Consider the following 27,601-nt stretch of genomic DNA (forward strand, 5'->3'; position numbering starts at 1 on the left):
GCCGAGAGCGATTAGCCCATTGTCGACCAGTGGGTATTAAAATGAAATAAAATACATAAAGGGGAAGGATATGATAGATCCACAAAAATAATAATTATTGTTATTAATATTAGTATTATTTCCCGCGGGTTACGTCAAGTTGAAATCCTGTTTAAAGAAAGGGGTGTAAGTGGGCTAAGTTTATTTTTCATCGGTATATTTACGGCCTATCAATAGAACCGATATTGATTTTTTAATTTTAAACTTTTTAAGATGAAATTGGTTTGTTTGTTGTTATTCTTCGCTTTCCTCGCCACAACACTGGCCAACGAGTCGGCCAAGGTGAAAATAGGCATCAAGAAGCGGGTGGAGAACTGCACCAGAAGGGCTAAAAGTGGCGATTTGGTCCAAGTCCACTACAAGGTAGAAAAACACCATCTTGCGTGCCGGCTCCGGCCTAATCTAACCTCTAAAATATCTGTATTTAGGGCTCGCTGCAGGATGGTACAGAGTTCGACAGCAGCTACTCCCGCTCCACTCCATTTTCATTTACACTGGGCGCCCGCCAGGTAATCAAGGGCTGGGACCAAGGATTGTTGGGCATGTGCGAGAGCGAGAAGCGAACGTTGACCATTCCCCCCGAGCTGGGTTATGGAGCAAGTGGAGCCGGTGGCGGAAAGATACCACCAAATGCCGTGCTGGTCTTCGATGTTGAAATGGTCAAGATTGAGCCACGTGCCGGATCTGAAGAGCTGTAGAATAAATGCCAGAGAAGTGCAGCCAAAAGGAAATCTGTTGTTTCAATTGAATGTGGGAACACTCGTGCTTCTTGAGCCCGAGCCGTACATTTTTCGGGTGCCTATCGGTGGACTTTCCTCTCAAGCTCACGAAAAACCGTGCCACGCCCAGATGTTTCATCATTAAAAACGTTTCGGGCTAGATCTCGTCAAAATAGGGCCAGATCAGGGAAGGACCTACTTACCCAGGATCGTAAGCCCTGCAATACACAAAAAATGGATCGGCCTTCCTTGTACTTAGTATCAAAAAATAACTAACTTTGTTTATTTGTTGTAATACACCTAAGCCTAAGGGATTCCCTGCAGGGGGCTCCGTCTCAGACCATTTGGATCTGGAGTCGTCGCTTACTTGCCTCCCGTCGCTTCTTATCGCGCTTGCGACGAGCCTGGGTCGCGTCTCGGAACAGCTGTACGCCCTCGCGCTGCTCCACTTCGGTCTGCAGCAGAGCCAGGCCGTGCAGATTCCAGCCGAGGATGTCCCGGAGCTGGCCGACATCCCGCTTGAGCATTGTAAGAAGTTTCAACAGCAGCGGCTTCATGCTCTTGGTCGCCGAAATGGGCTTCATGTGAACCTTGAACAGGAATATGGTGACGCGACAGAGCAGCTCCAGTTGATCGGGTCGCTGGGTTAGCAGGATGGGCAGGCGCTCAAGCAGCTCGCAGACGACGGAAAAGGGCAGAAGGAGAAGCGCCTCTTCCAGGTCGGATGCACGTATCCGCATGAATGTGTTGACTAGAAAATCAACGGGGTTCTTGACTTGCAGGGCTTGCATCAGAGGGTGCAGTTCCGGTTTCTCCTCAGCCTCAAGCTCAAACTGCTTCGATATCTCCAGGCACTCTAGAATGGACTCGGCCGCTTTCTCCGAGCCCACCGTCTTGCGCGATGCCATCTTCAGGCTGGGCAGCAGGGGCACGCTGTTGTCTTCTCCAGTGGCAAGCTGCTCATTCTCCATCTGCTCGCGCTCCTCCTCCTGGACGTCCTTCAGCACGATTGTCTCGTCCGTCCGCTCGTACATTCGCAAAGTGCGGTCCGATCCGCAGGTGACCAGGAATCGGCCATTGGGTGACACTGCCAGGGAATAGGCCTCGCCTATGTGACCGGGAAGTGTGATAATCTTTTCAAAGGAGTCGCCGTCCCACTGCTTGACCTTGCCGTCCTTTCCGCAGCTGAAAATCATGTGCGTTTTGGGTATGAACTGCACGGACATTACCGTGTCGTCGTGGGCGAAGATTGAGCGATGACAGTCGCCAAAGTTCAGGCCCCAGATCTTTATGTTGCGATCAGCAGACCCGGTGACGACCAGATTCGAATCGTAGGAGATGTCGAGGCAGAGCACGGGCAGCTTGTGGCCGTACAGCGACAGATAGAACTTGAAGGTGTCCAGAAAGAAGATCTTGACGGTGGCATCCAGCAGTCCCACGGCCAGATACTTCATGTCCGGACTGACGCCCACACAGAGCACAGTCTCCTCCAGCTTCAGGGTGTTCTTGTGCAGCAGTGACAGGACCTTGCTCTCGCCCGCTCCCGCCGCAGCATCAATCAGCTCAAAGGTCCAGATCTTGAGAGTCTGATCACCGCTGCCCGTAATGCATCCCTTCTGATCCGGCAGCATAGCAATGGACCACAGTTCGTTCTCGTGGGCTGGAATCTCCTCCACAATGTCCGCTGCACCCACGTCCACAATGAGCAGCTTGCCGCTCTTCATGCCCAAAAGCACATAGTGATCGCCGGGCACGAACTTTGAGCACAGAATATAGTCCGTGGGAACTGTGCGGAGGCACTGCATGGCATCGCGGTCCCAGAACTTGAACGATTCACCAGCACCGGAGCCAACCGCCAGGGAGTCATTGCTGAAGCACACGGAGCGCACCTCGGACTGGTGGCCCAGGCGCGTGAGGGATCGCAGAACTTTCACACTGGGATCTGCTGCTTTGCGGTTCTTGGGCGAGGCTTCGAGCGAATGCAACACAAGACTATTGTTGGCCAGACTGACCAGAACACGCATCTCCTTGTTCTGGCCCAAGACCACATCGATGGACTTGATTTTCTGTTTGGTTCGGATGCTCTCCAGTCGCTTGATTTCATCGCTCAGTGATTGCTGCTTCGACAGTTGCGCCTCGTCGCTGGCATCATCGCCAGCGGCCTTCTTCTCCTTCTTCAGGCGCTTGGCCAGGCGCTGCTTTACCTCCTCGGCAGTGCATATGTAAAAGTTCTCTATCAGATCGTTGGTGCCGTGGCAGCTCAAGACGCGCTCAGTGTAATCGGTGACCAGGTTGACAGTGCGGCCCTTGCCTGCGCGCTGAATAATGCCGCAATTGCTCACGCGTATGGGACTTATCGAATCCTCATCATCTATGCTTAGGCCCTCGACGGCCGACTCCAGGGTCTCGGTAACAGCGCCGTCGTGTTTCTTCAAGCGATACACATTCATTCCACTCTCGCTGGCTCCCGCCACCATCAGGTCGCCGATGAAGGCCAGTGCCCAAACTTCTGTGCGATTGTCTACGATTGTTTTGAAGCAGAACTGCGTCTCCAGGTTCCAGAATTTGATCTGTGTGTCCTTCGAGCAGCTCACCACAATGCTCTGGTCCACCACGCGCTGCAGAAAGTGAGCATCTGTGATGGCAGCATTGTGTCCGCTCAGCCGCGCTCTACCCGCCTGCTCCACCACATCCACGACCACCAGCTCCGTGTCCAGGCCTCCACTGACCAAGCGCATCCCCTGCTGGTCATACCGCAGGATGCTCACGGCATGCTTGTGAAGGGCCAACGTGCAGATGGCCTCGTAGTACCTCTCCGAGCTGAGATCAAAGATCTGGACCATGCCATCGGTATAGCCCACGGCAATGTGTAGATGATCCGGCGACACACGCAGGCAGGTCACCTCGAACTTCTCCCGGCGCAGCGTCAGCTTCCGATCGCCCTTGCTGGAGGGGATAGACATTAGTTAAACCCTGTTTTTGCTGTTTAAGATCAGCCACTCACCGCAAATCCCAGATGATGACATTCTCGGCAGCAGGTGCGGCCACGTACCGCCCCTCGGTTTTGTCAACGATGGCAAAGTTCACATTGGCGCGACCCGATGTGATTATATTAAAGCTGTCTATAGCCCTATACGCTAAATATTGTTTAGTTAAGCCCATTCTAACATTTAAAAATTAAAAAATCAACAAGCGCGTTTCACGTGTTCCAGGGATATTTATCGATTTATCGATCAAATCTATCGCCAGAAATATACCGTCTCATTTCAAAAATATACCGTAAATATACTGACGAATTCAAGTTCTTTTATACATATTCCTCAGTTTTGATATTCCTTCGAATATTACTAGCTAAATAGAACATTTAGTCCTGCCCGCATAATTTTTTCCGATTAATTAATCTATTTTCTACTTGACTGGCTTATTTTAAACACAGGCTTTTATTGGATATTCCAAAAAAAAAGGTTTAAGCGAAAAAGGTCAAACGAAAAAAACGTAATAACGTAAACGTAAACGAAAAATCGTTCCTATTGCTCAATTTTGATGTTCCCTTGAATAATGCTGGCTATCTAAGACTCTCAGCTCTGCCCACATAAATTTAGGGCATTGACGAATACATTTACTACAAGATTGGCTACTTTTTAGTACTCCTTTTTATTGTATTGTATCCAAGACAAGGTTTGAGCAAAAATGGTCAACAAAAAAACAGGTAACGTAAGTGAGCATGGAATGTCACGTTATTGCTTACTTGTAACTTCTCAACCGGAGTATGTGCATTTGCATACCCTATTTCCTTAATTTGATATGAAGATACTGTTTTCAAAGCTGTTTTAAAACGTAATTAATAAAGCCCTTTTCTCAGATTGATATGCTTTAGACATATTCATGCATATGATGAGTGTCTTGTATAGGAGTATAGGCATTTGTATAGATACATAGATACTGTTTTCCAAACTGTTTTTAAAAACGTAATTAGTAAAGAAATTTTCTCAAATTGATATGTTATGTATATATCTCGATCCCGATACCTATTCTTGGTCTTTGTAAGAAGACAATTAGCCGAAAAATATCGTGGATATAGCTATTAAACAGAGGCTGACTAGTTTCTGCATATATGGAGCTTGAGATGACAAACATTTTATCAATTCTATAATATCCATTTCCCAGGGTATGCAGAATACGGTAAACAGATAGCGTTTACTTTTTTTTAACGATCTGGCAAGACTACCCGATGTCGGTTATGCGCAGGCGCTGCTCGTTATATTTTATATACCACCCCATACCGAAATAAAATATTCATTTAAGCTAGCTCCTGCTGCGTTTTCTGCTCAATTAATAGTTTATCAAACAACAAACAATGTCTGCCTACTCAAGTGCTTCCACTACCCAAGCCACTGGTAATAGATATGCATCCAATTCACTTGAATTTTCAGTGAAAAACTAACGATTTATCGCACGTCACAGGAACAGGAGCATCGGACTTGGACACAGAATCGGTGGAGGTGCTGCGGGAGCGCCTGAGCACCATGAAGCGTCTGATGGCAGAACGCACGGCCCAGCAGCAGAACAATCCTGCATCCACAGAGGAAATTTTCTCCACCAAGCGACATCGATCCGCGGGCATTATCGACGGAAACTTCCTCAGCATCGCCTTTGGCGGTGCTCTGCTGGTGATTATCACGGTTTCAGTTTACGCCTTCTACAATCTGTACCATGCCATACTCAAGAAGTTCCCCTCCCACCACGAGGAGCTGTAAGCTGCAAGGCTTTCCATGTATTACAATTATGCATTTAATAATAAAAATACGTAGTTTGAATTGAATTGAAACCGGCGAGCAGAAGAAACCACTTGGTGGGGATGATTATTTGCTGTTTAGCATTCGGGTTAATCAACGCCATTTATTGGAGTTCAACTCAGTACAAAAAATCAATGTTCTTTAGTTTTTACACGTTCGTTAGGCTCGAATTAAATTACAACTAAATAGGGAAATAGGGAAGGAGCTGGACCGAATGCATCGACAGCAAAAACAAAAGGGGCGTTGGGAATATATGATATATATAGCTATGAAGACCATCAAAAATAACACAAAAGTATCAAGTATCCAGTATAGAGATAGAGTTAAAACAAGACGAGAAGGAACACTTTTTGGGAGGGGCAAAACCTCGATGGTTGGTTGATTTAATTTGATTTGGCTTACTCGCTAGCTACAATGGAAACTTCTATACCTTCCGCTTTCTCATTTACACACATAAATGTTAGCTAAACTCCTATTCTATTATTTATGATTTATGAATTTGCTTTATTCTGCGTTTTATTTTTTTTCTAGATTTTTGTGAATAATAACTAGTATCCGTTTTGTTATGGGTTTTCTTTGCTTTGTTTAATTTCATAAAGATTTAGTGTTCTGTTCGTTGCTTCACTGTGTGGCATGGTTTGCTGCTCAGTGCAACAGTTCTACTAATTGTATTACATAGTTGTTTGTCGTGTCGCTTGCGACGCGGCATTAGATTAAACAATTTGAATTTGGAACCTAGTCGAAAAGTTTATAGAAAGACATTGAAGTTGTTGAAAAACTGTGGGCTATTATCTGTAATTGTTGTGGCTGTAGTTGTCGCTCTTTGCCAGTGGTCGTGTCGCCGCTCTGTGGATGTTGGGTAGCCTGCTGTGTGTCTGGCTGGGTATGTGGTTGTGGGGGGTCTGGTTTTCTTTGCTTTTTACAATTTGTTTAATTCCCTACTCTTTGACTGACTTTGCACCGCCGGACGTTCCTGCCGCACTCGCACTCGCACTCGAACCCGTCCCTCCCCCTCCTGATGATGCTGCTGCTCCTCCGGATAACATCTTCCTTTGTTTTCTTGTTAATCAGATGTTGTCAACGGAATCAGCATCGTCCTCTGAGCTGATCTCGTCGCCGAACTCGATGTCCTCGTCGAAGCCATCCTCCACGAATGTGACTGTCTCGTTGATGCGCACCGATTCGGGGAACTCGCCGTATGTCTTCAGATTCCTGGCCTCGTCGGGCGTGTACTTCAGGATGACATCGGCCTTCGAGTCCTGATAGTCACGCAATCCGACCAATATGATATCGCCCTGATTGATCCACACCTGCAAAAGAAAGCACAACAATGTTATCATCATCATTCAATTGGGAAAAGCCACAAAGTACACGTCTCTTTCTCCTTGTCTTTCACTGCCCTTTTTCTGTTATGAGTAATTCTTGCGGCAAAAAGAGCAAACACAATTTGCAGTCTTGTATTCTGTGTAATAGATAAAAGATAACTGATCTTTGGGGCAGGCCCCGTGCCTGGCCAACAATTCTGGGTATTTCACAAACGTGCGCAACCGCAACCACAACCTTTGGATTGGGGTGCCTACAAGAAGGTTCCATTTTTGGTCAGTTTCGGAACATCATTTCACCAGGAGCCTATGGCCATCCGTAAAGGAGGGGCTCTCCACTCAGTTTGCTCACGTGAGGGCTTTGGAATAATTAACTTTTCACGGATCGCAATCAGTTGGAAGTACTTGAAATATCATCACAATACACGTTGATAATAGCCAGCAAAGCGAGTGGAATAGCAAAAGGAATGTAGATTAGAGCTAGAGAACAAGTCCAAACGCGTCGCGAGTCACATATCAGTGATAATGTGCAAGCCAAAAATTGGTTAAACCAGGTCTTAGTTCCAGGAAATAATGCGCGTTTAGCTGTACATACAACTGATGCGATAAGGCAAGGCTGTATCGAGATACCTTTCAACCGCAACCGAGGAATAACAATGCTCTTGAGCAAACATTTGCCTAATCAGATGCCAGATTTCAGATTCCAGGAGGAGCAGCGTGACAACAGATTGAGATTTCCTCACACTCGTGACGTCAGCGGAAACATTGGCAGATTATGTGGAGCAGCGCTGATACGCTACGATACGAAATGATATGGAATGATATGAATGCAGTAAAGAAGAGAGAAACCCCCAGCCTGGTAGTATTACTCAACCCAGAGAGAGAGATAGAGAGAGAGAGTCAACGACCTAGGGCAAGCTGCACTTGAATTCCATTCGATTAATGATTCAAAGCCCATTCATAAATTCACTTCCTCCGACTCTACTTCCTGTCGGTTGTACTAGGTGCAATATAAATTCCAATCCTCCGCCGATTTCAGATGACACATATATCCACAAATATAGTAGTGCTTGACCAGCCACGTCGGTCGATAAGACCCGATAACGCGGTTCGGCTTAAAAATTCATTAACAAAAATCAGAGAACCCGAAGAAGCACAAACACAGGCACGTTATTCCCACATTACGACTTCGCTGAAAATAAAACCTCTCAGGGGCTCCTGAACTTTGGAACATTTATCATACGGCCCAAATAAGTCGATGGCGTCGCCCTCTCCCTCTCTCTATAATGCCAAACACGATAGATAGATCATGCGCAGGCAAACCATCCAGGCAGAGATACAAGAATTGTGACTAAATCGAATCGAAATTGGCTATTACCATTACCCCAGGGCAGACGAGATAAGCGAACCCCTGGGGCAGGCAGGCGGCACACTCCATGCCAGCGGGAAGCCCCCGATCGTACAACCACTGATTGCGAACACCTCCGAGTATGGGCCTGAAGGAGCACCCTGGGAGTGCGGGTGAGTAAGTTTTTTGTGCTCGTCAGAGGTTTGGTATTTGAGGCAGCAGGTCTCTTGGAGCACTATATATAGCCACAGACATCACTGAACCGAACAGATTCTTATCGCCTCGCAATGTCATCAATAATGGCAGACAGCAGTTTATGCTGGTTTGCTCTGGTTTTGCCCCAAAGTATAAGTTCTTCTGCAATAGGAGAAAGTATTAGAAATGATTTGCATTTGCTCCAGTGGGGGGGATTGATTCATTGGATTTTTATAAACTGAATCACAGAAAGTACTCCTCCATGAATGATTTATTTCTTTCGCTGTAATATAAACCCAATGCCGATGCGTCATAAACATTCCTCAGCACGGGGTTCATGGCACCCGCTATTTAACGTGAGAGGCGGTGCTTTCTTCCCACGATAGTTAACAGTTATCTTCGAAATTATATAACAAAAGGCAGGTGTAGATTATGTTTGATCAAAAAGAGGGATCTGCCTCCCTACATTCGTATAGGGAAAGGGGTAGGGCAGTCGTCCCTGTGGGCCCAAAACCCGAATGGCACTCGCCGAATTTCGGCCTTATCTCGACTCGTCACTGATTAGATTTGGCATTCGGTATACGACCGAACCTCTCTCTTTGTGCGATAAGAAGACACCCAATGAAAGGGGAGACTCTCTCTGGTGGGCCCCCTATAAATACAGCCCCCATTCCGGCGGACCCTGCAAATTTAAAATCGCAATCAAGCAAGCAACAGCCAGCCCGGAGAAACCGCTGAGAAACAAAAACGTGTGTTCCATGAACGATACAAACGGAATACGAGTGAAGTGTTACCACAAATACGCCAGAGGGAGAGCCAAGGCGAAAGCAAAAGAAAAATCAAATCGAGACGCGTTTCGCGTGTCCCGCAAGACCCATCAAGTGTCAAAATTCCGACCTACTACTCGACGAATACGTGCGGCGCGTGCTACCAGAGCGAGGACATTATGCTCTTATCCTACCGATGCATATACTCGGTGCTGCTGACGACCATAGCCAGCATTATGGTCGTGCTCAGCAGCAGTGCCTCCCAGAGTTCCCTGCTGCCCACCGTCCGCAAGTGCGGAGGTGCCAACAGCGCCATGGGATCCTCGGCCCACACAATGGCCATGAATTTGGCGGCCTACGGGCTGCTCGAGAATCGGATTAGCACACTGGAAGCACCGCGACAGACGCACTGGAGCAAGAAGTTCCTGGCCAAGCGCGAGGCAACGCCCCACACGGCGCCCTACGTGGTCAGCATACAGATGATGACCTCCGACCAGGGCCTGGTACACTACTGTGCCGGCACTGTGATCAACGAGCACTGGATCCTGACGGCCGCCCACTGCCTCAACTCGCCGCAGACCGTCGAGAACTCGGTGATTGTCGCAGGCAGCCACGACATCCATGACCACCGCGGCGAGGCGGCCAACATCCAGATGCGCCACATCGACTACTACGTCCGCCACGAGCTCTACCTTGGCGGCGTCAATCCCTACGACATCGCGCTCATCTACATCAAGAGGCCCCTGGTCTTCGACGAGTACGTCCAGCCGGCCATGCTCCCCGAGCAGGATGCTCATCCCGAGGGCTATGGCACTCTGTACGGCTGGGGCAACGTCTCGATGACCGCCGTGCCCAACTATCCGCACAAGCTGCAGGAGGCCAACATGCCCATCCTGGACATGGAGCTGTGCGAACAGATTCTCGCCTGCTCCGGCCTCCAGCTGCACGAGACGAACCTCTGCACGGGCCCCCTCACCGGCGGCGTTAGCATCTGCACCGCCGACTCGGGCGGCCCACTCATCCAGCAGTGCTGCGAGGACTCCTTCGAGCAGGGCAACATCGTCATCGGCATCGTATCGTGGGGCAAGATGCCCTGCGGCCAGAAGAACGCGCCCTCCGTCTTCGTGAGGGTTTCGGCCTTCACCGACTGGATCCATCAGGTCATCAGCTCGGCCACGCATATCATGTGAAAGGCCACTGCCAGGGAGAGAGACGACTATGGAAGCCCACCAAAGAGCTCGAATGTGAAAATATCGAAAAAAGAAAATATACCCAAACAAAAACACACAAAAAATCATCAAAACCCAAAGAAAAAATGAAATTCTCTAGACAATCTCATTAGGATTAAGAATTAAGAATCAATAAAGAATATATACTGCCCCGATCCTTCCAATATAAGTTATAGTCTTAAGCAAAGAGAGAACATGATTAAAATTTTTGAATATCATTTGAAAGAACCAACATTATTGTCTTTAATTGTGAAATAAGCTGCGGGAGATAAGATTCGCTCTATATTCCGTCGTTCCTGTTGCCGGGCGGGGAGCCCGTTTAATTGGGGGAGGGAAACGGACGGACTGGCTGGCTGGCTGGCTGGCGCCCATCCACACGCATTAGTCATGCCCAAAGCCAGTGGCATAGCCAGCGTCTGGCCAAAAGCAAAGGGCATAGAATGTATGGCATGGAAGGCGTGTCCACGTCGTGCCGAGCCGATTAGGATCCAGATTACGTGGATCAGCTGACTGCCGGTTGATTGACAGAGAGATTTTGGTAGCTGACTGTCGTCTGTGCAGAATATGGCTCGGAGTTAACGTCCAGACATCTGAGGGAAAACTCGTTGACCTTTGATTCTCGATTGGCTGCACTTTGAGCCGCACCGCCCCCCCAAAAGTAATTCCTAATTTCCAGGAACAGTGCGATCAGATGACCCAGATAGGGAGGGTGAAACCCCACCACCACTGGTGGTGTTCCACCCACATCATATGATATAGTCTTTTTTGGGGTAAAACGATAATGAATAATGGATAAAATATGCGCCAAATAGTTAAATGAAGATGCGCCTCTATCAGTAGGCTCCTGAAGCATTTGTGGTCCCGTGCAATCACTTGTCTAGGCCACACAGAGAGGCCCTCTAAACGCACTCAAAGACTGCCGCTCCGCCATAAATCCACCTGTGCAATCGACCATAAATTCCTTAGGGAAACTACTTGAGAGATTAGAGTTCAAGTAAATGATATTGGGTCCCACATTCAAGGGGGAGTGCATCCCCCAGACGGCCTTGTGTAAGCGATTCATTCCGCGTGTGGGTGTGCCTCAAAGGGTGGTATTACAAATCCATTTACAGGGATTTAGAAACTCGCATTTCTGAACAAACTGCGAAAAACTGCGTCGTAGCTGGCGGCGAGACATATACCACACGATTTTCTTTCAATTACTTTGGCTTTAATTATTTTGAGTTGTAGATTAGATAAATGTGGCGGGATGCCATAGGCGCCCCCACGCTGACCAATCAGGACAAGCTAATTAAGTGCCAAGTCAGGATGTTGCTGGAGAATTCGGCCCCAAAACACGTGCTTTTGCGTTTTTGAATTTCGTGAGAACTGAAATGGCAGTTTCTGTTTTTGTCTGTTTTCGCCGGGGAAAGATTGATTTGCATTTCCATTTTGCTTTGCTTTCCATAACAATCAATTAGTCGGGGACATGTCTCCTCCCAGTTTCCCCCCCTTCTTAGACTGTGATTTGTTTTTCGGTTTCGTCGCTCTATATGTTTATTGCCCCTTGTCTGATATGTCCCCATTGATTGGCGACTTGTTCTGGGACTTGTGGGTACTTTTCAACTGACATCTACGACGGAAGAGGTAGTGACGTACTAACTCCGTGAATCTTGACGTAGCCACTGATTCGAAATCTTATTTATGACGACGGCTCTCTGTCGGGTGAAGCACCATTCAAGACTTGACGTGCGCTCACACTGCTTTTCATAGGAATATGTAGATCTAATCGGTTTATGGACAATCCCGTTCCCAAGGCTATGGAAAGGCCAAGGCAGGTAGTATCTTGGGCTTGTACGGCAGCTGTATTTGGTAGTCCTGGTAATTCCCGCCCATCTTCTGCTTTGAGGCGGCTGTACAAGAAACTTCGATGAAGTCCAGAAAAATTGCAACAAAAGAGGACTATCCACAGGGGGTACAGGCGGAAAATACCCTAGATGGTCTATGGCTTTATGATACTCGTCTGCAGTTTAATCTTTATTTGATGCTGCGATTAAGGACTGCTGCTGTATCTCAACACGAAGGTTTGGGACCCTTGGGATGATTAAGAAATGCCGGCATGGGGGGCGCCGTCAAGGAGTAAACTGCTTAGGGGCACGCACACCGCTCCTCTTAATACATGAACATAATTAATCAATGGCTGCCCCGCCGACCCATACGTTGCTTTTGTTAATCTTAGACAAGGACAACGAACGCACTGCATTACACTCCCTCCCACACAATGTGGGCTCCATTGTATTTCGAGCCCCCTCCCACAATAGAGCCACCAAAATGGTCATCAAATATTTATAATAAACACATTTGCCACCTATACACATAAGTACATATGTATTGCGAATATAATGCACAGCAACAATAACTAAGTATATAGCCTATATTGGCTCTGACAATCAATGCCAAATGCTAAATAACGTACACTTTTAAGAGAGCGCGCATACATACACACACACGGCCAAAAGAAAGAGTAAGCGAACCAGACAAAGAGAGCACTTTCGAACGTTGTACTCACCTTCTTGCGAAGTTTCCCCCGAATGTGACACAGGCGTTTGACGCCATCAAAGCACATTGCCTCCAACCGACCATTGCCCAGCATTTTGGTCACCTGTGCGTACTCCTGTTGATCCTCCTTGAAGATCAGCTCGCGTTTCTCGAATTCGTTCTCGTTCTTACCACGACGACGATTTTTGCCACCTTTTCCTTTATTCTTGGGCATTTTGCTGCTGCTTTACTGAGTATCTGCTACTGTCTGGGGTGTTGCTGCTTATGGCTCTGCCTTGGCGACACAAATGACAATATTCTACTGTGTATCACTTTTACTAGACTTGGAAAGTATCAAATAACAATTTAAAGTCGATATTGACGAAAGATTCGAGGATAAACTTACAAATTTTGCCAAATAAATGTGACACGCTGAGCACGCGGATTTATCGGTCTGGCCCTCGGAAATATACCGAAATATACCGAAATATACGGTCTCATTCTCAAAATATACCGATAAAAAAACGAGCTTAGCACACTCAACCCCCCTCTATTTAAACAGCTCAACGACTTGAGGTAAATGGCGGAAAATATTACTGATTGCTCTTCTTGTAGAGATTTGAACTTAAACTAAAACTCCTCTGAACTTGAAACTCTGAACTCTGAAAAAAACCACGATATATTTTCGGAAATATTTGCTTGAAAAATCCGATAGTATCGATGTTTTTGAAAACCATCGAAATCATCGATGCCTTGCCTGCGATATCATCAGCCATCACATAAACATTTATTTTGCATTTAATAAATAGTATTTTGTTTTTTTCTGTATCAATGGCTACTTTTGCCAAGGTTATGCTGCTCCTGAGCTCGGTGGCCACTTTCGGGTATACCTTTTTCGTGGTTGGCAAGCTGATGCTGTTTCTATCAACACCTCGATCCATTTCGAAGGCACACACCTGGATTTTCAATTTACTGGACAACAAGTCCCGGCTGGAAACCGCCTATGGACCCATTGTATTTGACACACTCTACCTGATAGGATTCATCTTCCAGCACAGCTTCCTTAAGTCAGCTCTGGTGAAGAATTTGTGGAGGAAATTGGGCTTGGCTGCAGCCGAGCGAACTATTTATAGCCTGACGTCATCGATTTGTTTACATGTTAGTATTGCTACAGCAACAGCCATGGAAATAGAACAGTCAATGCTAATTTCACAGATTTCATTCCATTGCAGTATCTTCTGAAGAACTGGCTGCCTGCCCAGTCGATTGTCTTGTGGCAAGTTGATGTGGACGAGAGTGCCCCACTCTGGTGGACTTTTGTGGTCACCCATGGCCTTGGCTGGGCTGTCATCTTTGGTGGTAGCCTTATAATGGATCTGCCAGAGCTGCTGGGCGTCAAGCAGGTCTACTATGACTTAAAAGAGTACGGCGAGCCCGTAGCTTACAAGTCGAGCGAGCTGCGTAATCTGTACTCCCATGTGCGCCATCCGTCGTTTGTGGGCCTCTCCGTCATTCTGTTTGCCACGAATGTGATGAGCCTAGACCGCCTGCTCCTGGCCTCGCTGCTTACCGTTTATATGTACGTGGCCTGGTCCACGGATGACAAGGATGTGGCATACCAGAAGCAACAATTGCGGAACAAGAAGCACGAGCTGAAGGCTCAGTAAAGCACAACTCTTCTCATTTAGCTTTAGTTATAATTTAACCCGAAATACGTTGTATACATTAAACACTAACTCATCCTGACAATAGACGGGTCAAATTGTTGTCCTTTAAATGGCGAACCATCAGCGTCCCAGGCGGCCCGTAACCGTTCCATGGTTTTGTGCTGTTCCGGATTGGAAGCCTGCAGTTGGCTTTGCTGCTTATCCGCCTCCATTTGTTGCACCCGGAGCTTCTCTATGGTCGCCTGAGTGTCGTCGGGAAGATCGTCAATATAGCGCTCGCAGTCAATTTTCTTTGTATCGATTTCGGCGTCGCCCTCGAAGAGTCGGTCCCACCAGAGCTCCCTGGCCTTGTCTAGTGTAAGGGTATTGGTATTATTTGAACCATTCAGGGATTCGTGGAGTACTTACCACAACTGATGTGCAGCATGTTATGGTCAATGGTCCACAACGCTTCGTTATGCCTAATCCGCTGGCTAAGATTTCCCTCTAGAATCACGTGCTCTGGCTTTTGCTTGCTGCTTACCTTAAGTTTTGTTGCTTTGATGTCTATATTCAGATTTTTGGATATTTTCAGTTCTTCGGGCAATTTCACTTGGACTTCCACATCCTTTAACGTCTGAGACCAGCAGTGGCTTGCAAAGACAGCTCCATTCTTGTAGTCAATGGGGGAAAATACAGCCTCTGCTGAATCAGCCTTGTGTTGTGGGATTTTTGCCTCACTTTCCACGATTACTTCCTCAACAGCAGGAGGAAGAAATGTACCATTGCCTCCAATTTCACTCTCGACGTTCATTGATTGAAGGATGCAATCCGGGTCGTAGCGCTGCATTGCTCCGTAAAGAATTTGATCGCGCATTCCCTTGGGAAATCCAATCCTGTCAGCCTCATCCTTTTTCGTGTGGTAAAAGTCGGTGCTAGAGTAATCGCAGCAGGGAGGTTAAATTTATCAAGTTTCAGGTCTAAATCTGTGTACTTGCGACGCAGAAATCCAAAGATGGAGTCCAGGAATCCGACGATGGTCTTTCGACCTTGCAGAATCTCCATAAGCATGGCATCACTTCGCTGAAATTCCATTTTTGTCAGCCGTTCAAATAAGTAAACAAATTCTCAGCCAATTTAAACTTCACACCTGTTTGAACCATTCGCACGTAAACGTGGATGTACACACGATAGCTATCGATGTATCGAATATGTGAGTAGGAAAAGTTTGCCTTGGATGATCAATTCAACAATTTTCTAGAAACAAACAAAATGATTGGAAGACTGTCGTTTTGGAACAAAGACAATACCAGCAATGAGGTGGACTGCTTGGGCTGCCGCCTGGTTAGCGGTTTCGGGCTGATCGGCATTGGTGTGTTTCTGTTGGCCCAGGCAAAGCGGCGCAGCAAGCCTCTCGAGAACTACACAATGAAAGGGTTGGCAGCCGGTGCGTACTCCATTTCTACTTGGCAATTCCATTTGTATTGGTTATATGTATGTATCTTCATTAGCTGTTGGAGCTCTGGGCGTGGCTCGGTTGGGAAATGCAGGATTACTGAAGCCAGCCGCCAAGGAGAAACCGGAGGAGGGGACGACGCCCACAAAGACTATAACAAAGGATCATGGATTCTTTTTTCGACGCTAGACAGGCGGTTGTAATTGCTAGCTGACTCATTAAATTTACAATTAGTTATGTACTGTTCTTGATTGGCTATTGAATTTGATCGATGGAAACTGCGTTCAGAATCCCACTTTTCCCAGCTTGGTGTCAGTCTTTGGATTGGCAGTTAGATTTTGAACCGACACGATCGTCTCGTTGATGTGCGTCTGTAGCTGACGCAGGCTCTGGATCTGCAAGAGGCGCAGTATGCGCATGGGAAGGTCAAGGGCGGGATCGTTGGCGGAGACCACATCGTTGCCCTTGTCAAAGGGAAAGGGTGTCCCAGTGATGGGCTGGCGTCCCCTGGCAGCAGGCGAAAGGCGTTCGTGTACCACCCGGGCTACGGCTTCCAGCTGCAGCAAATGATTGGGATGATGAGGCACATTCAGTTGGCCAGCCAGAGTGCGCACTCCAGCAATAAATTCTTTGTCATCCACTATTTGGGAAATAAATGAATGCGTTACAGAGTCGCTTTTCTAAGTGAAACCTTTTACCATTCATTTTTCCTTCAAAAATAACCTGCACTTTTTGTTGATGTGGTTGGCTGCCGTTGATCTTCGGCAGCGTTTGCTTGCTGTTGATCGACTCATACTGCGCTGGATCGTCCAGAAACTCCAGACGTATGGCATGACCCAAAATCCAGGCGAGCTGTTCGTTTTGTGTTCCCAGGCTAGGCATATTCAGGTCTGCACAGTACTTCAGGTAGCCATCCTCCCACATCTGGGCATTGTCTACGTTGCGCAGAATTTCGCGATCTTCTATTGCATATAGTCTTATCTTTTGGTCCTCCAGCCAAAGGATTGTGCTCGCAAAGTCCTTGCGATCTGGATATGTGGTGAAATTACCTTATTAATAACCTCTCAAAATCTGCCTAATCAGTACTTACTGCTTAGCGCCAGATCACTGGGTGTGGGATACCCCAAGGCCTCTAGTTTCTTCTTGAGCATTATAATTGTTTATAATAGAAAATTTCAGTTTTTCTAGTTGGTCGGCCGGCTCTCTTCTTCTTTTTTGTCGCTTTTGAGGGATGGTAATATCGCAGCTGATTGTATTCGATATGGTCAGCTATCGGTTATTATCTTACAAATTTTACCACCACTAGCAACGTGAGGAGCACGCGTATTTTGTTTTTAAAATTTGTTTCTGTTTTCTGACCGAATAAAATGGCTCTTCTCACTGCGAAGCGCCCGAAAAAAGAAGCTGCGCCGGCCACAGACAGTTCCAACAACGAATCTGACTCTGAAGACAGTCAGAATGTTGACGGCGACACAGGGGCCAACGCCGGCTGGGCAGATTGCATTGGAAAGGTACTGAAGAGCAAGTCAGTGGGACCCACCGTGCTGTCCCGGGCCAAGAAGAATCCAGCGGTCGTTCGTTCCAAGACCAGCGAAGCGGCAAAGAAGCCAGGATTTGACTTTGAAGTCGTTGGGGGCGATGTCAAAGAGGAGGACGATGATGATGAGGAGGATGGTGACGCTGACAAATCCGCATTGGATGCCACGCTGACCAAGACAGAGCGAAGAAATGTTCCCCTGCAGCTGAGAGTGAAGCCCAGCTACCAGGACTTAGAGAGGGAAAGAACACTACGCAAGGTGGCCACTCGAGGCGTGGTCCAGTTCTTCAACGCAGTGCGCATTCAGCAGAAGGATCTCGAACAACAGCTGGCAGATGCAGGGCCACTGGACAGTCGTCAGGATGCAGTGCTCAATAATATTAACAAGAGAAAGTTCCTGGACGTGTTAATGAGCGGCAAGCGGGCCAAGTCCACGGCCATAGACAATGCTGTGAAGAAGGAGGAGCAAGAGACAGATGATGATGACGAAGATGACACAGCAGAGGCGTCTTCAACTGGAAAAAAGAAGTCTGAGTGGAATGTACTGCGAGAGGACTTTATGACCAACAAGAAAATCAAACACTGGGACGAGGAAGAGGATGAGGGCAGCGATCAGGGGGCCAATAACGATGAGGCGGACGATAGCGACGACGATGATGAGGAAGATTAGTGTTTAATTACTTTAATAGGCCTTAATAAATAGTAGTTTTTGATTTGTAATCGGGTTTAAATCATATCCGCCTTGGATGTCAAGTATATGCCCACAATCAGTCCAAAGAGACCGATGGCCGAGCCAAATATCTCCACAATTAGAACCTTGACGAAGAGCGACGCATTGGCCGAGTCGGCTAGGGCTGCTCCAGAACCCACAATGCCAACAGCCACGCCGCAAGAGATGTTGACCAGTCCGACAGCCAGCCCGGCCCCAAAAACAGCGAATCCCGTGAACATATTTCTGGCCATTTGGCCCTTGTCGCTCAGCATCTTTGCCAGGCGATAGTTGTTTATACTCCCGGACAAAACTATGGCCATGATCAGCCCGTAGATGGCCACTGCCTCGCAGAATATAATCGAGATGAGGTTCTTGGTCTTGATGCGGGGCGAGCGGACCCCGCCCCCGACGATGCTGGTCCCCGTAGTATAGATTCCAACGGCGGCTCCCACCACAGATAACGACACCGACAGTCCAATGCCCAGGCCAGCCCACAGGTAGGGACTGCTGGTGTACAGAAACCAGCCAAATCCCAAACGCTCGCCGGTGTTTGTCATCACATGGCTGAGAATGAGACCCGCCACTGCAACGGTGGATACGGTAGCTATCAGCAAAATTAATCGGGTACGAAAAGTCATTTTTACAGTTGATATTCCAGACGATAGCACTCGCTCCAATGAATAGAAGTTGATCTCTACATTAAATGACTGATAAAGAAAAGTGGGGGCTGACCAGCACCTTGCGCGCCATCTAAACTCGCAAACAAACGTTAAATTTTTAAAAAATTTGCATCTCCAATTCTATGTTGCCTGCAGCGAGAAAGGGACGGCTGTATACACAATGTGCGTTAGAGTGAAACACCTATATGGTTTCGAAAATACAACACTGTATTTACAGTTACATTTGTGGAATGTGTGCATACATAGCGCATATGTATGTCTGTATTAACAATGAGATGGGCAATTTAACGATTCGATTTGGCCACACGCTCCAGCTCATCCTTCTTCTTGATTGCATACGAGTTGGACGATCCCTTGGCGGCATTGATCAGCTCATCGGCCAGGCACTCGGCCACGGTTTTGATGTTGCGGAAAGCCGCCTCACGTGCCCCAGTGCAAATCAACCAGATAGCCTGCAAAGCAGATGGTAGGAATAATGATGCCAGCACTTTAAGCCGGATTTTGCCATATACTGCTTACCTGATTGACGCGACGCAATGGCGAGACATCCACAGCCTGACGGCGCACAGTTCCAGCGCGTCCAATGCGTGTAGAGTCCTCACGTGGCCCAGAGTTGACAATCGCATTAACAGTCACTTGCAATGGATTTTCAGAAGTCAGCAAGTGAATGATCTCAAATGCGTGCTTTACGATGCGACAAGCCAGAAGTTTCTTGCCGTTACTGCGACCCTTCATCATCAGACCGCAGGTAAGGCGCTCCACAATTGGGCATTGAGCTTTGCGGAAGCGTTTGGCCGCATAGCGTCCCGCCGAGTGCGGCAAGTAGCGAGCGAACTTCTCCTTCACGGCAATGTAGTCTTGCAACGAAATATCACCTATGGATATGTCATCGCAGGCCCAGCGGCCGAAAAGCTTGATTTCAGGCCACTCATTGGCTTGCTGATAGGCTACGTCAGCCACTCCTTCTTCCTCCCATATTTCGTCAATGGCAGTTTCTATAGGCACCACAGCCGCCTCTGACACCACCACAGTAGATTCGACATCGGTTTCAGACATTTTAAAGCAAACAAATTGCAAATTACGATTATTCTCTGCACTGCGTGCGGCTCCGCTCACGTTTCAAGAAAAGAAAGAGGCTTGAAAAGGAAGAGATATTAAGATGGCGGACGCTTTTCGAAAATGGCGGCAAGGGCAAAGAAGAGATAGCGATATATCAATATACCGATACATATTGTAGGTGATATTTGTTTGGAATGCATTATTGTTGCTTCATTCCATACACGTTCCCGTTAGTATAACTGCATCCTATCCAGCAGAGAGAAAAGAGTGAAACCAACCACGAAGATCAGCAAAAAAGGCCAGGAAAGACAGTCGATGGTGCTATCGATACATGGAATTGATTCGTTCGTTATGAATGCCGCCCTGATTTTAGTGTTATAAATTGAACAACAAATGAGCGGCAAATTTAAATTTCAAATATTGAAACAAGAAAAGTTTAAAGTTGAATGGAGCCATCTTAATAGAGCTCAGAAATTAGCTGAATCTATTGAACTATTCGCACATATATAAGCAAAGATTGCCATAACTATGGTATGACTCCAAAGTCAGTGACTTTCCACATTAAAATTTTAGGTAACCAAACACAGCTGTTCCAATTACAACTGAACGATTAATCAGATTGTACCGATTGTAACGATAGACGAAAGATCTGCGTAAGGAGAGTGACCTTAGGTAATCCCAATATGATACTTTACATATGCACCTAGATACAGCTGATATACATATACATATGTATGTATGTGCTATGGTTATAACAGGTTTGCGCGTGCTTTTGATAAGCCCCCGCCTCGCAGTCATTCATTCACATAGATTGATAAACAAAACGTATAGATTTTATTACTTGTTTAATATGGAATACTTGCTATGTATAATAATAATAATGCGACTGTTGTGTATCTTCCTTTGCTTCTGCCATTGGGAGCAGCATAAAATATACATGTTCATCGTTTTGTAGTAGTTAATATAATACATTCTCATTTAGAAATACAAGAGCCAGTAGAAACAAAAACATAACAAACTTCTTAGAATCATAAATATACACACACATGCACACACAATACAATTGTCTTTCGGTCGGCAAAAGAATAATTATTACATAAACAAATCTTTGTCATTTTTACACCATGCACACTCAGCAATCAATTGAAATTGGATGCTGATAATTGCGCGAGTAGGCGTGGCGTAAAAATAAACATCTAAATTATCAAAAAACTATCAACTTAATAAGTAACTAAAGTCCCAGTTTAAAGCGTGTCTCGATTCGGTAGGGATTCCTCGAGCAAACTGTAACTGCATATAACGCAAGCTTTTTGTTGTAATTTCCAGAAAAAAAAACTTGGCCCCACTGATGTTGCTGTGCGAGGCCCTCGTGTTAAGGGGGGGAATGACTTGATGGCTGATTATTGTTCTCTTCTTGCCGATGAGTAAGTGAAGTCTGCAAAGGAAAAACGGCATTTAGAAGTGGCTGAAATGCATTGAGCCGATGCACACTTACTCTGAAGACTGGCAGTCTTACTCCTTGTCACCCATCTTCGACTTGGACGTCATGTAAATGCCCACAATCAGGCCAAACAGACCAATGGCCGAGCCGAAAATCTCCACAATCAGGATCTTGACGAACAGGGCCGCATTGGCGGCGTCCGAAAGAGCAGCACCTGAGCCGACAATACCAACAGCAATGCCGCAGAACAAGTTGACCAGGCCGACGGCGAGACCAGCACCGAAGATCAAGTAGCCCGAGAACCAGTTGTTGTTCATGATGGCGACATTGTTCAGAGCCGTCTCCATTTGGAACTGCTCCAACTGGCCGGAGAGCACAATGGCAGTGATCAGGCCGTAGATGGCGACGGCCTCGCAGAAGATGACGGAAATCAAATTCTTGGTCTTGATGCGGGGAGCCTTAACACCGCCGCCAACAATGCTGGTGCCCGTCGTGTGGATGCCAAGGGCGGCGCCTACCACAGACAGCGAGACGGCGAGTCCAATGCCCAGGCAGGCCCACATGTAGGGATTCGACGAGGTGAGGAACCAGCCAACGCTCACCCGCTCGCCCTTGCCCGTCATAACAAAGTACAGGATGAGGATGGTGGCTGCGGCCGTGAAGAGCCCCAGGAAAGTCGATGTCACCACTGTGCGTATTTGGGCCGCCATTTTGCAGGTTTTTCTTGTCTAGCTGAGATTAAACACGTTGCAGGGTCTTGAACTTTCCATCATTCGCAGGACACTCACCAAATTGAAGGCGTAATTCTATTTTCTCGGCGACAGGTGACTTCGTGCGAAAAAAAATCACAATCACATGACGTTTCTCTATTCACATGATATCAGTGTGGCCGCGGAGTTTTTCGATCAAAAGTACGGTCTGACCATTAGAAATATACCGAAATGTGCAAAATATATAATATTTTGATATTCCGTGGAATATTCTCAGCTAAATAGAACATTTATCCATGCCCACTCAATTTTGTACGATTGATGAATCAATTCTATACATGATTGGTCTATTCGAAATACTTGCATTTATTGGATTTCTATATAACATTGAAAATTAAATTAATAGATTGATGAAATTGACAAAAATACCATTTAGCACTAAAAAACACCACATGACCGCGGATTTCTACAGTATGACCCTCAGAAATATACCGTCAAATTTTAAAAATATACCGTAAATATACTGACGAATTCAAGTTTTTTTATACATATTGCTCAATTTTGATATTCCTTCGAATATTACTAGCTATATAGAACATTTAGCCATGCCCACATAATTGTTTCCGATTAGTGAATATATTTTCTAATTAACTGGTTTATTTTAAAAACTTGCTTTTATTGTATTTTGGATTAAACAAGGCTTAAAAAAAATACTTCAACAAAACAAAAAAACAGTCCCAATGTTGCTGGTATTTGAAGACATGATGCATGTACAGGCCCTTGTATACCCTATTTCGTTAATTTAATATGAAGATTCTGTTTTTCAAACCATTTTTAAAACGTAATTAATAAAGATATTTTCTCAGGTTGATATGCTTTAGACGAGTTCCGATTCCGAACTCATTCTTGGTGTCCATAAGGAGACAATAAACTGCAAAATATCGTTGTGATAGCTTTAAAACAGAGACTAAATCGTTTTTGCCTTCATTGGAGTCTGGGATGACAAACATTTTCTCACGTCAATAATATCCATTTCCCAGGGTATGAAGATGTTGTTGTCCACAATCACATGACTTGTTCGGGGGGCTTGGTAACTCTATGAGAAACTTTCAACGGAATTCAACAGATGGCGCCTAACAAGTGAGCGGGGAAAGTTCAAAATTCAAACATAAATTCATTTCTTGGAGTGCTCAAAGAAAATTTGCTACGGCTTAAGAGATTTACCTTCTTATACTAGTAGTAAAATTTTACTGATGCATTTCTTATTTACGCTCATTAAACTTCCCATATAAATGCTACATCTCATATTTACTTCCATTTGCATATCTGCTGCCTGCTGCTTTTTGCGGTTCACTGAGTGCCGCTCAAGGAATTACATCAAGTCTTGGCTTCTGCCAGTGCGTACGCATGTAAAAAATACCCTGAAGGTAGCGACATTTCCAGCTCATTGAATTGGTCAGGTCAAGCTCGCCATGAGAGAGGTGTCCTGGCCCAGCCTCCTCCATTGCGAGGGTGGTGTGAATGTGCACGTTTAACAACAACCACGTGACGGCAGTGTAATCTAAAGCCACATCATCATTAAATATTTACACTACATTATAATTTCTGTTCTTTTCTTACGCGGCGCGTGCCTCTGAGTGGGGCAGAAAAGACCGAATGAAGAAGGAGTCAGCGTGTCGGCGGGACAGGCGACACAACCGCAACATTCAATTAAACGTAATGTGTTGTTTGTTGTCGCATGAAGGACAGGTTCTTGGGCCTATGCCCCCGACTTTCCCTGCACACTCGTACACCTTGATAATAAATGTAAACTTTTCACTTGAAAAATTCACGACGCGCATAAAGAACGAAATAAAATAGGATGCCTAACGAAAATATAGAATTGTTTGGGCTTCGGGTCTTGGGGTTTGGGTCAGAGCTCAAGTCAAATATCACAAGAGAAATCCATTAACTTTTGTCTCTTTTTTTTTGGTTTACCTGTTACTGCTAGAGTATATTGGGTGTATTCTATTCGTGTAAATCGAAAAAGGCAGGATTTTCTAGAAGAAATATATGACAATATATTATAGTATAGTGATATATTTAGATATTATTTACCAATCCGTTGAACATTTTCACAGTTATTATATCTAGACAGAGGTAAGATACATAATTCCTATATGTTGTGGTTAGAAACAAGAAATAAATCCTGACAAGAGATATCTTATAGTCGGAATGTTGACTGTATTGTACTTTCTTTGGTACTTTTTTTTGTCTTCTCCTTGAGTAACTTTTGTGTGCGGCGCTTTATCTTTAGGGTCGCTGCTAGAAAGATAGATACGAAGAGAGAAAGAGAGGACAAAAATCCAACCTGTGTTAAAGTAATTTGCCAAGTTTAAGGCCGCACCGCCACCGCCACCGCCTGCACTCTTTATTGCCGCTTGACTGCGGCTTGAGGAAAAAAAGGGAGAAAAAAGAGCAACAACAATGAGCATGCGGCATATGCATAGGCGCACCTTTTGTTAACTTGCCACCACTTGGGGCAACCAACAAGAAAAACAACAGCAGCAGCAGCGGCAGCGGCAACGGCAACAACAAGTGGAGCTCTCTAGTAACTGAGTTTAGTTTTCTATAGACCGGAAGTTGGACGGGCGTATATAAAAGACTTTCCGCTGCTTTCCGGTGAAATGTTGCATTTCAAGAATGCCCCAGACATGAGTACAGCACACAACAATGCACAGTGCAACAGTGCAGCAGCGTGGCATCAACTGAAGCAGAAGCAATGGAGCCTCTGAAGGAGCCACTGGCTCTGGGCCCAACGAACTTGAAGGGAATGCAGAGCGTCAGTCATTCAGACAAAGAGAAGAGGGCTCAGAGGCTAATTTGAAGAGTCATTCAAGAAATTAAATCTACTTATATGTTGATTGTTCACAAGGACTTACATATATAGCTTTCCTTACAGACATGTTGATAGAAACACTCTAATTAAATCGAATCAACACTTGGATTTCAATACAAATGTATTAAAAAGAATTTTTACTACGGTTTACCCGTAAGAGGTAAAAAAATAAATATTCCGCTCAGCCGAAAGTGATGATTGGCGCCATGGACAAAGAATGTCCCTATTGTCATTTATAACAATCTATCATAAGCATCTATAAAAAACTGTAAAACAAATGTTAAATTTAAATTTGGGAAATATATGAAAATATTTAATATAAATATTAATTAAATTAAAATCAAATATTTATATATTTTTGATGAAATGTAAGTGAAAAGCTTTGTTTTTATAATTTCCACATTCTTAAATCTGAGTGTAACTATTCGATTCTCAGTGTTTTTCTCTGGGTGTAATGAAAATAAAAGATGGAAAATCACCATAGCGCGTAATCCTTCCGCTTTCCATTTCCGCGTGTCAGCCCCCAACAAAACATGATTCCTTTAAGCTGTCGTTTTCCCAAATGTTCTGCCTCTAACCCATTAAATGGGCGTTGGGTGCAACACCCTCCGAAACTGCAATAAGCTCCAGTCTTGGGCCTTCAGAAACGAGTATTCGCCAGAGAGCAAACATTTTGCCAGCCACTGGTCAAGCACAAAATCCAATCCCAAGCTCTGCTTCGAGATACGATGTGGAACACAGCAAAAGTGGACGGATGGGCACTGGATGGGTTTCAGTGTGAGTAGAACACAAAAGGCTGTTGAGAATTGATTTCCTGTTTAGACATTTAGGCCGATTTGGTAACCGTTGGGCAAAGTTCAAAGGAAGGCCAGAATGGCCAGAATGGCCAGGTGTACAAGTGGACAGAGCAGTATGGCCTTGCTGCAGCAGATCAAACGGCCAACTTGGACTTTGAGTCCCTGGGATTATGGATAAGGATGACTGCCCGCCTACAGTTGAGGTTAAGTACGTCCACAGCTAGGGCTTTTCACAGAGAGATGCCTCATGTCCCGTGCCACAGTCCTCGACATAATCTTATTTATTTGTTTGGATTTTGAGGTAAGCCTGAAACCTGAACCCGCTACCAAAATGAAATGTTTTTCTACATATTTTTGTTGTTGTTTCCATTTCCATTTCCGTTTCCGTGTCCGTTTTTTATTTTAATTTATTTTATTTCGGTCAGTCTTTAACTGCTTGTGTGAACAATATCAATTGGTTTTATTCACCCTAAGTGGCCATCTGGCATTAATTTAATGTAATGTTATATAATGTTCAATCCGTAAGTTATGCAAATGAAATGGCTTTTCAATAAAATTTAACAGTCCTGACTGATTTTTTGCTTCGTCTTTTTTCCACCAAGCCATTTTGTTGTTGCTGTTTTCGCACGTGGCAAGTGCGGTGAGCTAATGAAATGCAGTTCATTGTACACATCGGTATCGGATATGCAGGCATTTATCGATGGATGGCCTGCCTGGATGGCAGAGGGATATTTAATAAAGTGGATCGAACATATGCTCGAAATGTGAGTATTCCGACCCGAATACCACATTCGTGGAGGATAATTGTGTAAACAATGAATTAAACAAGTGCAGACTGTGAAGTGGCATCAATGACATCAAATGATTATACCATGGACATATCCTCTTTAAGATGAGTGGCACTTTAAATTTTGAATGGAAAATCTTAAAATATTAAAAACATGCCTTAAGTTCGTATTATTACTTCTTATTTTATTTTGATTTTTCCCTAGCGATAGTGCAACTTGTTTTTGTTGCACTATTTACTCAAGATTACAGAATATTCTCTTAAACTTAAATCAAAACAATATTTGATCAATACTTATGTATCTAATAATTACAGTGTGTCATCAATTTATTATTAGTTTATATGTATTTCATTTGAATTTATTTTTTATATTTCAGACAGAAGGGCCTATTGCTCTAGATATAAACATAATTTTACTGTAGGATTCATCTTAGAATAAAATGTTGAAGATAAATAAATAAATTTTCTCTTTTCTTAATTTTTATTTATTTATTTTTATTACTTATTTTTTTATATTTTATATCGTATGCGTTATAATGTGTATTTTTAAATTTTCCTGAATTACGCTGTGTTTCTTAACTGACGAGGGAGTTTGTTTCTTATCCGAATTTCTGGATAATAATTTCCGTTCTATGAATGTATGTATATATATATTACTATATTAGAGCTTATAACCATTACCACTAAAGGATGTCTCATTTGCCCTAGGGGATTCTATGATACAAGATTGGATCATATTTGCAGTACAATTTTGATGTGTTTCTAATGTGTTTCACTAACAGAATATTGAATAGTAATATATTTTAGATTCAATTAATAAAAATCATTCATGAAAAACTAAGCTCGATTTAAAAATAAATGTGCTTCTTTTTATATACTTATAAGCGGATTTTAAGCCACAATAAATTAAATCACAATTTAGGCAAAAGGTTTTTTGTGAATAATAAATAGATACGATGCCTAAGC

General features: G+C 45.0%; 13 protein-coding genes across 14 annotated transcripts; 6 read left to right on the plus strand and 7 right to left on the minus strand.

Annotated features, from left to right (window-relative positions):
• The first annotated feature begins 237 nt into the window (after positions 1 to 237).
• Positions 238 to 770, plus strand: LOC6591603 (peptidyl-prolyl cis-trans isomerase FKBP2). Its single transcript, XM_002017062.2, has 2 exons — positions 238 to 402; positions 468 to 770. The coding sequence occupies exons 1-2, from the start codon at positions 253 to 255 to the stop codon at positions 735 to 737; spliced, it is 420 nt and encodes a 139-aa protein (XP_002017098.1). The 5' UTR covers positions 238 to 252; the 3' UTR covers positions 738 to 770.
• A 240-nt stretch (positions 771 to 1,010) lies between these two features.
• Positions 1,011 to 3,920, minus strand: LOC6591604 (WD repeat-containing protein 3). Its single transcript, XM_026987844.1, has 2 exons — positions 3,763 to 3,920; positions 1,011 to 3,704 (listed from the first exon to the last, which is right to left on the minus strand). Exons 1-2 carry the CDS (start codon positions 3,918 to 3,920, stop codon positions 1,094 to 1,096), a joined length of 2,769 nt encoding a protein of 922 aa, XP_026843645.1. The 3' UTR covers positions 1,011 to 1,093.
• A 1,168-nt stretch (positions 3,921 to 5,088) lies between these two features.
• LOC6591605 lies at positions 5,089 to 5,554 on the plus strand. The gene is made up of 2 exons (XM_002017064.2): positions 5,089 to 5,155; positions 5,223 to 5,554. Exons 1-2 carry the CDS (start codon positions 5,116 to 5,118, stop codon positions 5,513 to 5,515), a joined length of 333 nt encoding a protein of 110 aa, XP_002017100.1. The 5' UTR covers positions 5,089 to 5,115; the 3' UTR covers positions 5,516 to 5,554.
• An 83-nt stretch (positions 5,555 to 5,637) lies between these two features.
• On the minus strand, positions 5,638 to 13,275 carry LOC6591606 (eukaryotic translation initiation factor 1A, X-chromosomal). The gene is made up of 2 exons (XM_002017065.2): positions 12,964 to 13,275; positions 5,638 to 6,864 (listed from the first exon to the last, which is right to left on the minus strand). The coding sequence occupies exons 1-2, from the start codon at positions 13,165 to 13,167 to the stop codon at positions 6,622 to 6,624; spliced, it is 447 nt and encodes a 148-aa protein (XP_002017101.1). The 5' UTR covers positions 13,168 to 13,275; the 3' UTR covers positions 5,638 to 6,621.
• Positions 9,144 to 10,608, plus strand: LOC6591607 (transmembrane protease serine 9). The gene has a single exon (XM_002017066.2). It carries the CDS (start codon positions 9,366 to 9,368, stop codon positions 10,374 to 10,376), a length of 1,011 nt encoding a protein of 336 aa, XP_002017102.1. The 5' UTR covers positions 9,144 to 9,365; the 3' UTR covers positions 10,377 to 10,608.
• A 470-nt stretch (positions 13,276 to 13,745) lies between the features above and the next one.
• On the plus strand, positions 13,746 to 14,685 carry LOC6591608 (nurim homolog). Its single transcript, XM_002017067.2, has 2 exons — positions 13,746 to 14,090; positions 14,165 to 14,685. Exons 1-2 carry the CDS (start codon positions 13,764 to 13,766, stop codon positions 14,597 to 14,599), a joined length of 762 nt encoding a protein of 253 aa, XP_002017103.1. The 5' UTR covers positions 13,746 to 13,763; the 3' UTR covers positions 14,600 to 14,685.
• On the minus strand, positions 14,610 to 15,700 carry LOC6591609 (nudC domain-containing protein 3). Its single transcript, XM_002017068.2, has 3 exons — positions 15,573 to 15,700; positions 15,008 to 15,513; positions 14,610 to 14,951 (listed from the first exon to the last, which is right to left on the minus strand). Exons 1-3 carry the CDS (start codon positions 15,671 to 15,673, stop codon positions 14,665 to 14,667), a joined length of 894 nt encoding a protein of 297 aa, XP_002017104.1. The 5' UTR covers positions 15,674 to 15,700; the 3' UTR covers positions 14,610 to 14,664.
• A 135-nt stretch (positions 15,701 to 15,835) lies between these two features.
• LOC6591556 lies at positions 15,836 to 16,280 on the plus strand. Its single transcript, XM_002017069.2, has 2 exons — positions 15,836 to 16,025; positions 16,090 to 16,280. The coding sequence occupies exons 1-2, from the start codon at positions 15,851 to 15,853 to the stop codon at positions 16,221 to 16,223; spliced, it is 309 nt and encodes a 102-aa protein (XP_002017105.1). The 5' UTR covers positions 15,836 to 15,850; the 3' UTR covers positions 16,224 to 16,280.
• LOC6591557 (RNA transcription, translation and transport factor protein) lies at positions 16,206 to 17,230 on the minus strand. The gene is made up of 3 exons (XM_002017070.2): positions 17,125 to 17,230; positions 16,733 to 17,062; positions 16,206 to 16,674 (listed from the first exon to the last, which is right to left on the minus strand). The coding sequence occupies exons 1-3, from the start codon at positions 17,183 to 17,185 to the stop codon at positions 16,319 to 16,321; spliced, it is 747 nt and encodes a 248-aa protein (XP_002017106.1). The 5' UTR covers positions 17,186 to 17,230; the 3' UTR covers positions 16,206 to 16,318.
• A 116-nt stretch (positions 17,231 to 17,346) lies between these two features.
• Positions 17,347 to 18,291, plus strand: LOC6591558 (RRP15-like protein). Its single transcript, XM_002017071.2, has one exon. It carries the CDS (start codon positions 17,402 to 17,404, stop codon positions 18,239 to 18,241), a length of 840 nt encoding a protein of 279 aa, XP_002017107.1. The 5' UTR covers positions 17,347 to 17,401; the 3' UTR covers positions 18,242 to 18,291.
• Positions 18,249 to 18,945, minus strand: LOC6591559 (V-type proton ATPase 21 kDa proteolipid subunit). Its single transcript, XM_002017072.2, has one exon. It carries the CDS (start codon positions 18,919 to 18,921, stop codon positions 18,298 to 18,300), a length of 624 nt encoding a protein of 207 aa, XP_002017108.1. The 5' UTR covers positions 18,922 to 18,945; the 3' UTR covers positions 18,249 to 18,297.
• A 202-nt stretch (positions 18,946 to 19,147) lies between these two features.
• Positions 19,148 to 20,068, minus strand: LOC6591560 (40S ribosomal protein S5b). The gene is made up of 2 exons (XM_002017073.2): positions 19,483 to 20,068; positions 19,148 to 19,415 (listed from the first exon to the last, which is right to left on the minus strand). The coding sequence occupies exons 1-2, from the start codon at positions 20,017 to 20,019 to the stop codon at positions 19,248 to 19,250; spliced, it is 705 nt and encodes a 234-aa protein (XP_002017109.1). The 5' UTR covers positions 20,020 to 20,068; the 3' UTR covers positions 19,148 to 19,247.
• A 782-nt stretch (positions 20,069 to 20,850) lies between these two features.
• LOC6591561 (V-type proton ATPase 21 kDa proteolipid subunit) lies at positions 20,851 to 22,333 on the minus strand. 2 transcript variants are annotated; one of them, XM_026985481.1, is made up of 3 exons: positions 22,252 to 22,333; positions 21,518 to 22,195; positions 20,851 to 21,457 (listed from the first exon to the last, which is right to left on the minus strand). In XM_026985481.1, the coding sequence occupies exon 2, from the start codon at positions 22,171 to 22,173 to the stop codon at positions 21,535 to 21,537; it is 639 nt and encodes a 212-aa protein (XP_026841282.1). In that variant the 5' UTR covers positions 22,174 to 22,195; positions 22,252 to 22,333; the 3' UTR covers positions 20,851 to 21,457; positions 21,518 to 21,534. The 2 variants fall into 2 exon arrangements, with proteins under 2 accessions (XP_026841282.1, XP_002017110.1); XM_002017074.2 differs by having other exon boundaries at positions 21,518 to 22,191; positions 22,252 to 22,282.
• Between the last annotated feature and the right edge of the window lie 5,268 nt (positions 22,334 to 27,601).

Source organism: Drosophila persimilis, unplaced genomic scaffold (genome assembly GCF_003286085.1).
Source record: "Drosophila persimilis strain 14011-0111.01,24,50 unplaced genomic scaffold, DperRS2 tig00000000-arrow-pilon, whole genome shotgun sequence".
Lineage (NCBI taxonomy): Eukaryota > Metazoa > Arthropoda > Insecta > Diptera > Drosophilidae > Drosophila > Drosophila persimilis.

Coding starts and splice junctions, on each gene's coding strand:
- LOC6591603 (XM_002017062.2), top strand. CDS start 253: ATGAAATTGGTTTGTTTGTTGTTATTCTTCGCTTTCCTCGCCACAACA. Junction 403..467: donor TGGTCCAAGTCCACTACAAG/GTAGAAAAACAC, acceptor ATCTGTATTTAG/GGCTCGCTGCAGGATGGTAC.
- LOC6591606 (XM_002017065.2), bottom strand. CDS start 13,167: ATGCCCAAGAATAAAGGAAAAGGTGGCAAAAATCGTCGTCGTGGTAAG. Junction 6,865..12,963: donor GGGGGAAACTTCGCAAGAAG/GTGAGTACAACG, acceptor TTTCTTTTGCAG/GTGTGGATCAATCAGGGCGA.
- LOC6591559 (XM_002017072.2), bottom strand. CDS start 18,921: ATGACTTTTCGTACCCGATTAATTTTGCTGATAGCTACCGTATCCACC.
- LOC6591609 (XM_002017068.2), bottom strand. CDS start 15,673: ATGGAATTTCAGCGAAGTGATGCCATGCTTATGGAGATTCTGCAAGGT. Junction 15,514..15,572: donor TTTGGATTTCTGCGTCGCAA/GTACACAGATTT, acceptor CGATTACTCTAG/CACCGACTTTTACCACACGA. Junction 14,952..15,007: donor CATGCTGCACATCAGTTGTG/GTAAGTACTCCA, acceptor CCCTTACACTAG/ACAAGGCCAGGGAGCTCTGG.
- LOC6591607 (XM_002017066.2), top strand. CDS start 9,366: ATGCTCTTATCCTACCGATGCATATACTCGGTGCTGCTGACGACCATA.
- LOC6591561 (XM_026985481.1), bottom strand. CDS start 22,173: ATGGCGGCCCAAATACGCACAGTGGTGACATCGACTTTCCTGGGGCTC.
- LOC6591605 (XM_002017064.2), top strand. CDS start 5,116: ATGTCTGCCTACTCAAGTGCTTCCACTACCCAAGCCACTG. Junction 5,156..5,222: donor TTCCACTACCCAAGCCACTG/GTAATAGATATG, acceptor CGCACGTCACAG/GAACAGGAGCATCGGACTTG.
- LOC6591608 (XM_002017067.2), top strand. CDS start 13,764: ATGGCTACTTTTGCCAAGGTTATGCTGCTCCTGAGCTCGGTGGCCACT. Junction 14,091..14,164: donor CGTCATCGATTTGTTTACAT/GTTAGTATTGCT, acceptor ATTCCATTGCAG/TATCTTCTGAAGAACTGGCT.
- LOC6591556 (XM_002017069.2), top strand. CDS start 15,851: ATGATTGGAAGACTGTCGTTTTGGAACAAAGACAATACCAGCAATGAG. Junction 16,026..16,089: donor AATGAAAGGGTTGGCAGCCG/GTGCGTACTCCA, acceptor TATCTTCATTAG/CTGTTGGAGCTCTGGGCGTG.
- LOC6591557 (XM_002017070.2), bottom strand. CDS start 17,185: ATGCTCAAGAAGAAACTAGAGGCCTTGGGGTATCCCACACCCAGTGAT. Junction 17,063..17,124: donor CAGTGATCTGGCGCTAAGCA/GTAAGTACTGAT, acceptor CCACATATCCAG/ATCGCAAGGACTTTGCGAGC. Junction 16,675..16,732: donor TTTTGAAGGAAAAATGAATG/GTAAAAGGTTTC, acceptor TTTCCCAAATAG/TGGATGACAAAGAATTTATT.
- LOC6591558 (XM_002017071.2), top strand. CDS start 17,402: ATGGCTCTTCTCACTGCGAAGCGCCCGAAAAAAGAAGCTGCGCCGGCC.
- LOC6591604 (XM_026987844.1), bottom strand. CDS start 3,920: ATGGGCTTAACTAAACAATATTTAGCGTATAGGGCTATAGACAGCTTT. Junction 3,705..3,762: donor GTCATCATCTGGGATTTGCG/GTGAGTGGCTGA, acceptor TATCCCCTCCAG/CAAGGGCGATCGGAAGCTGA.
- LOC6591560 (XM_002017073.2), bottom strand. CDS start 20,019: ATGTCTGAAACCGATGTCGAATCTACTGTGGTGGTGTCAGAGGCGGCT. Junction 19,416..19,482: donor CATTGCGTCGCGTCAATCAG/GTAAGCAGTATA, acceptor TCTGCTTTGCAG/GCTATCTGGTTGATTTGCAC.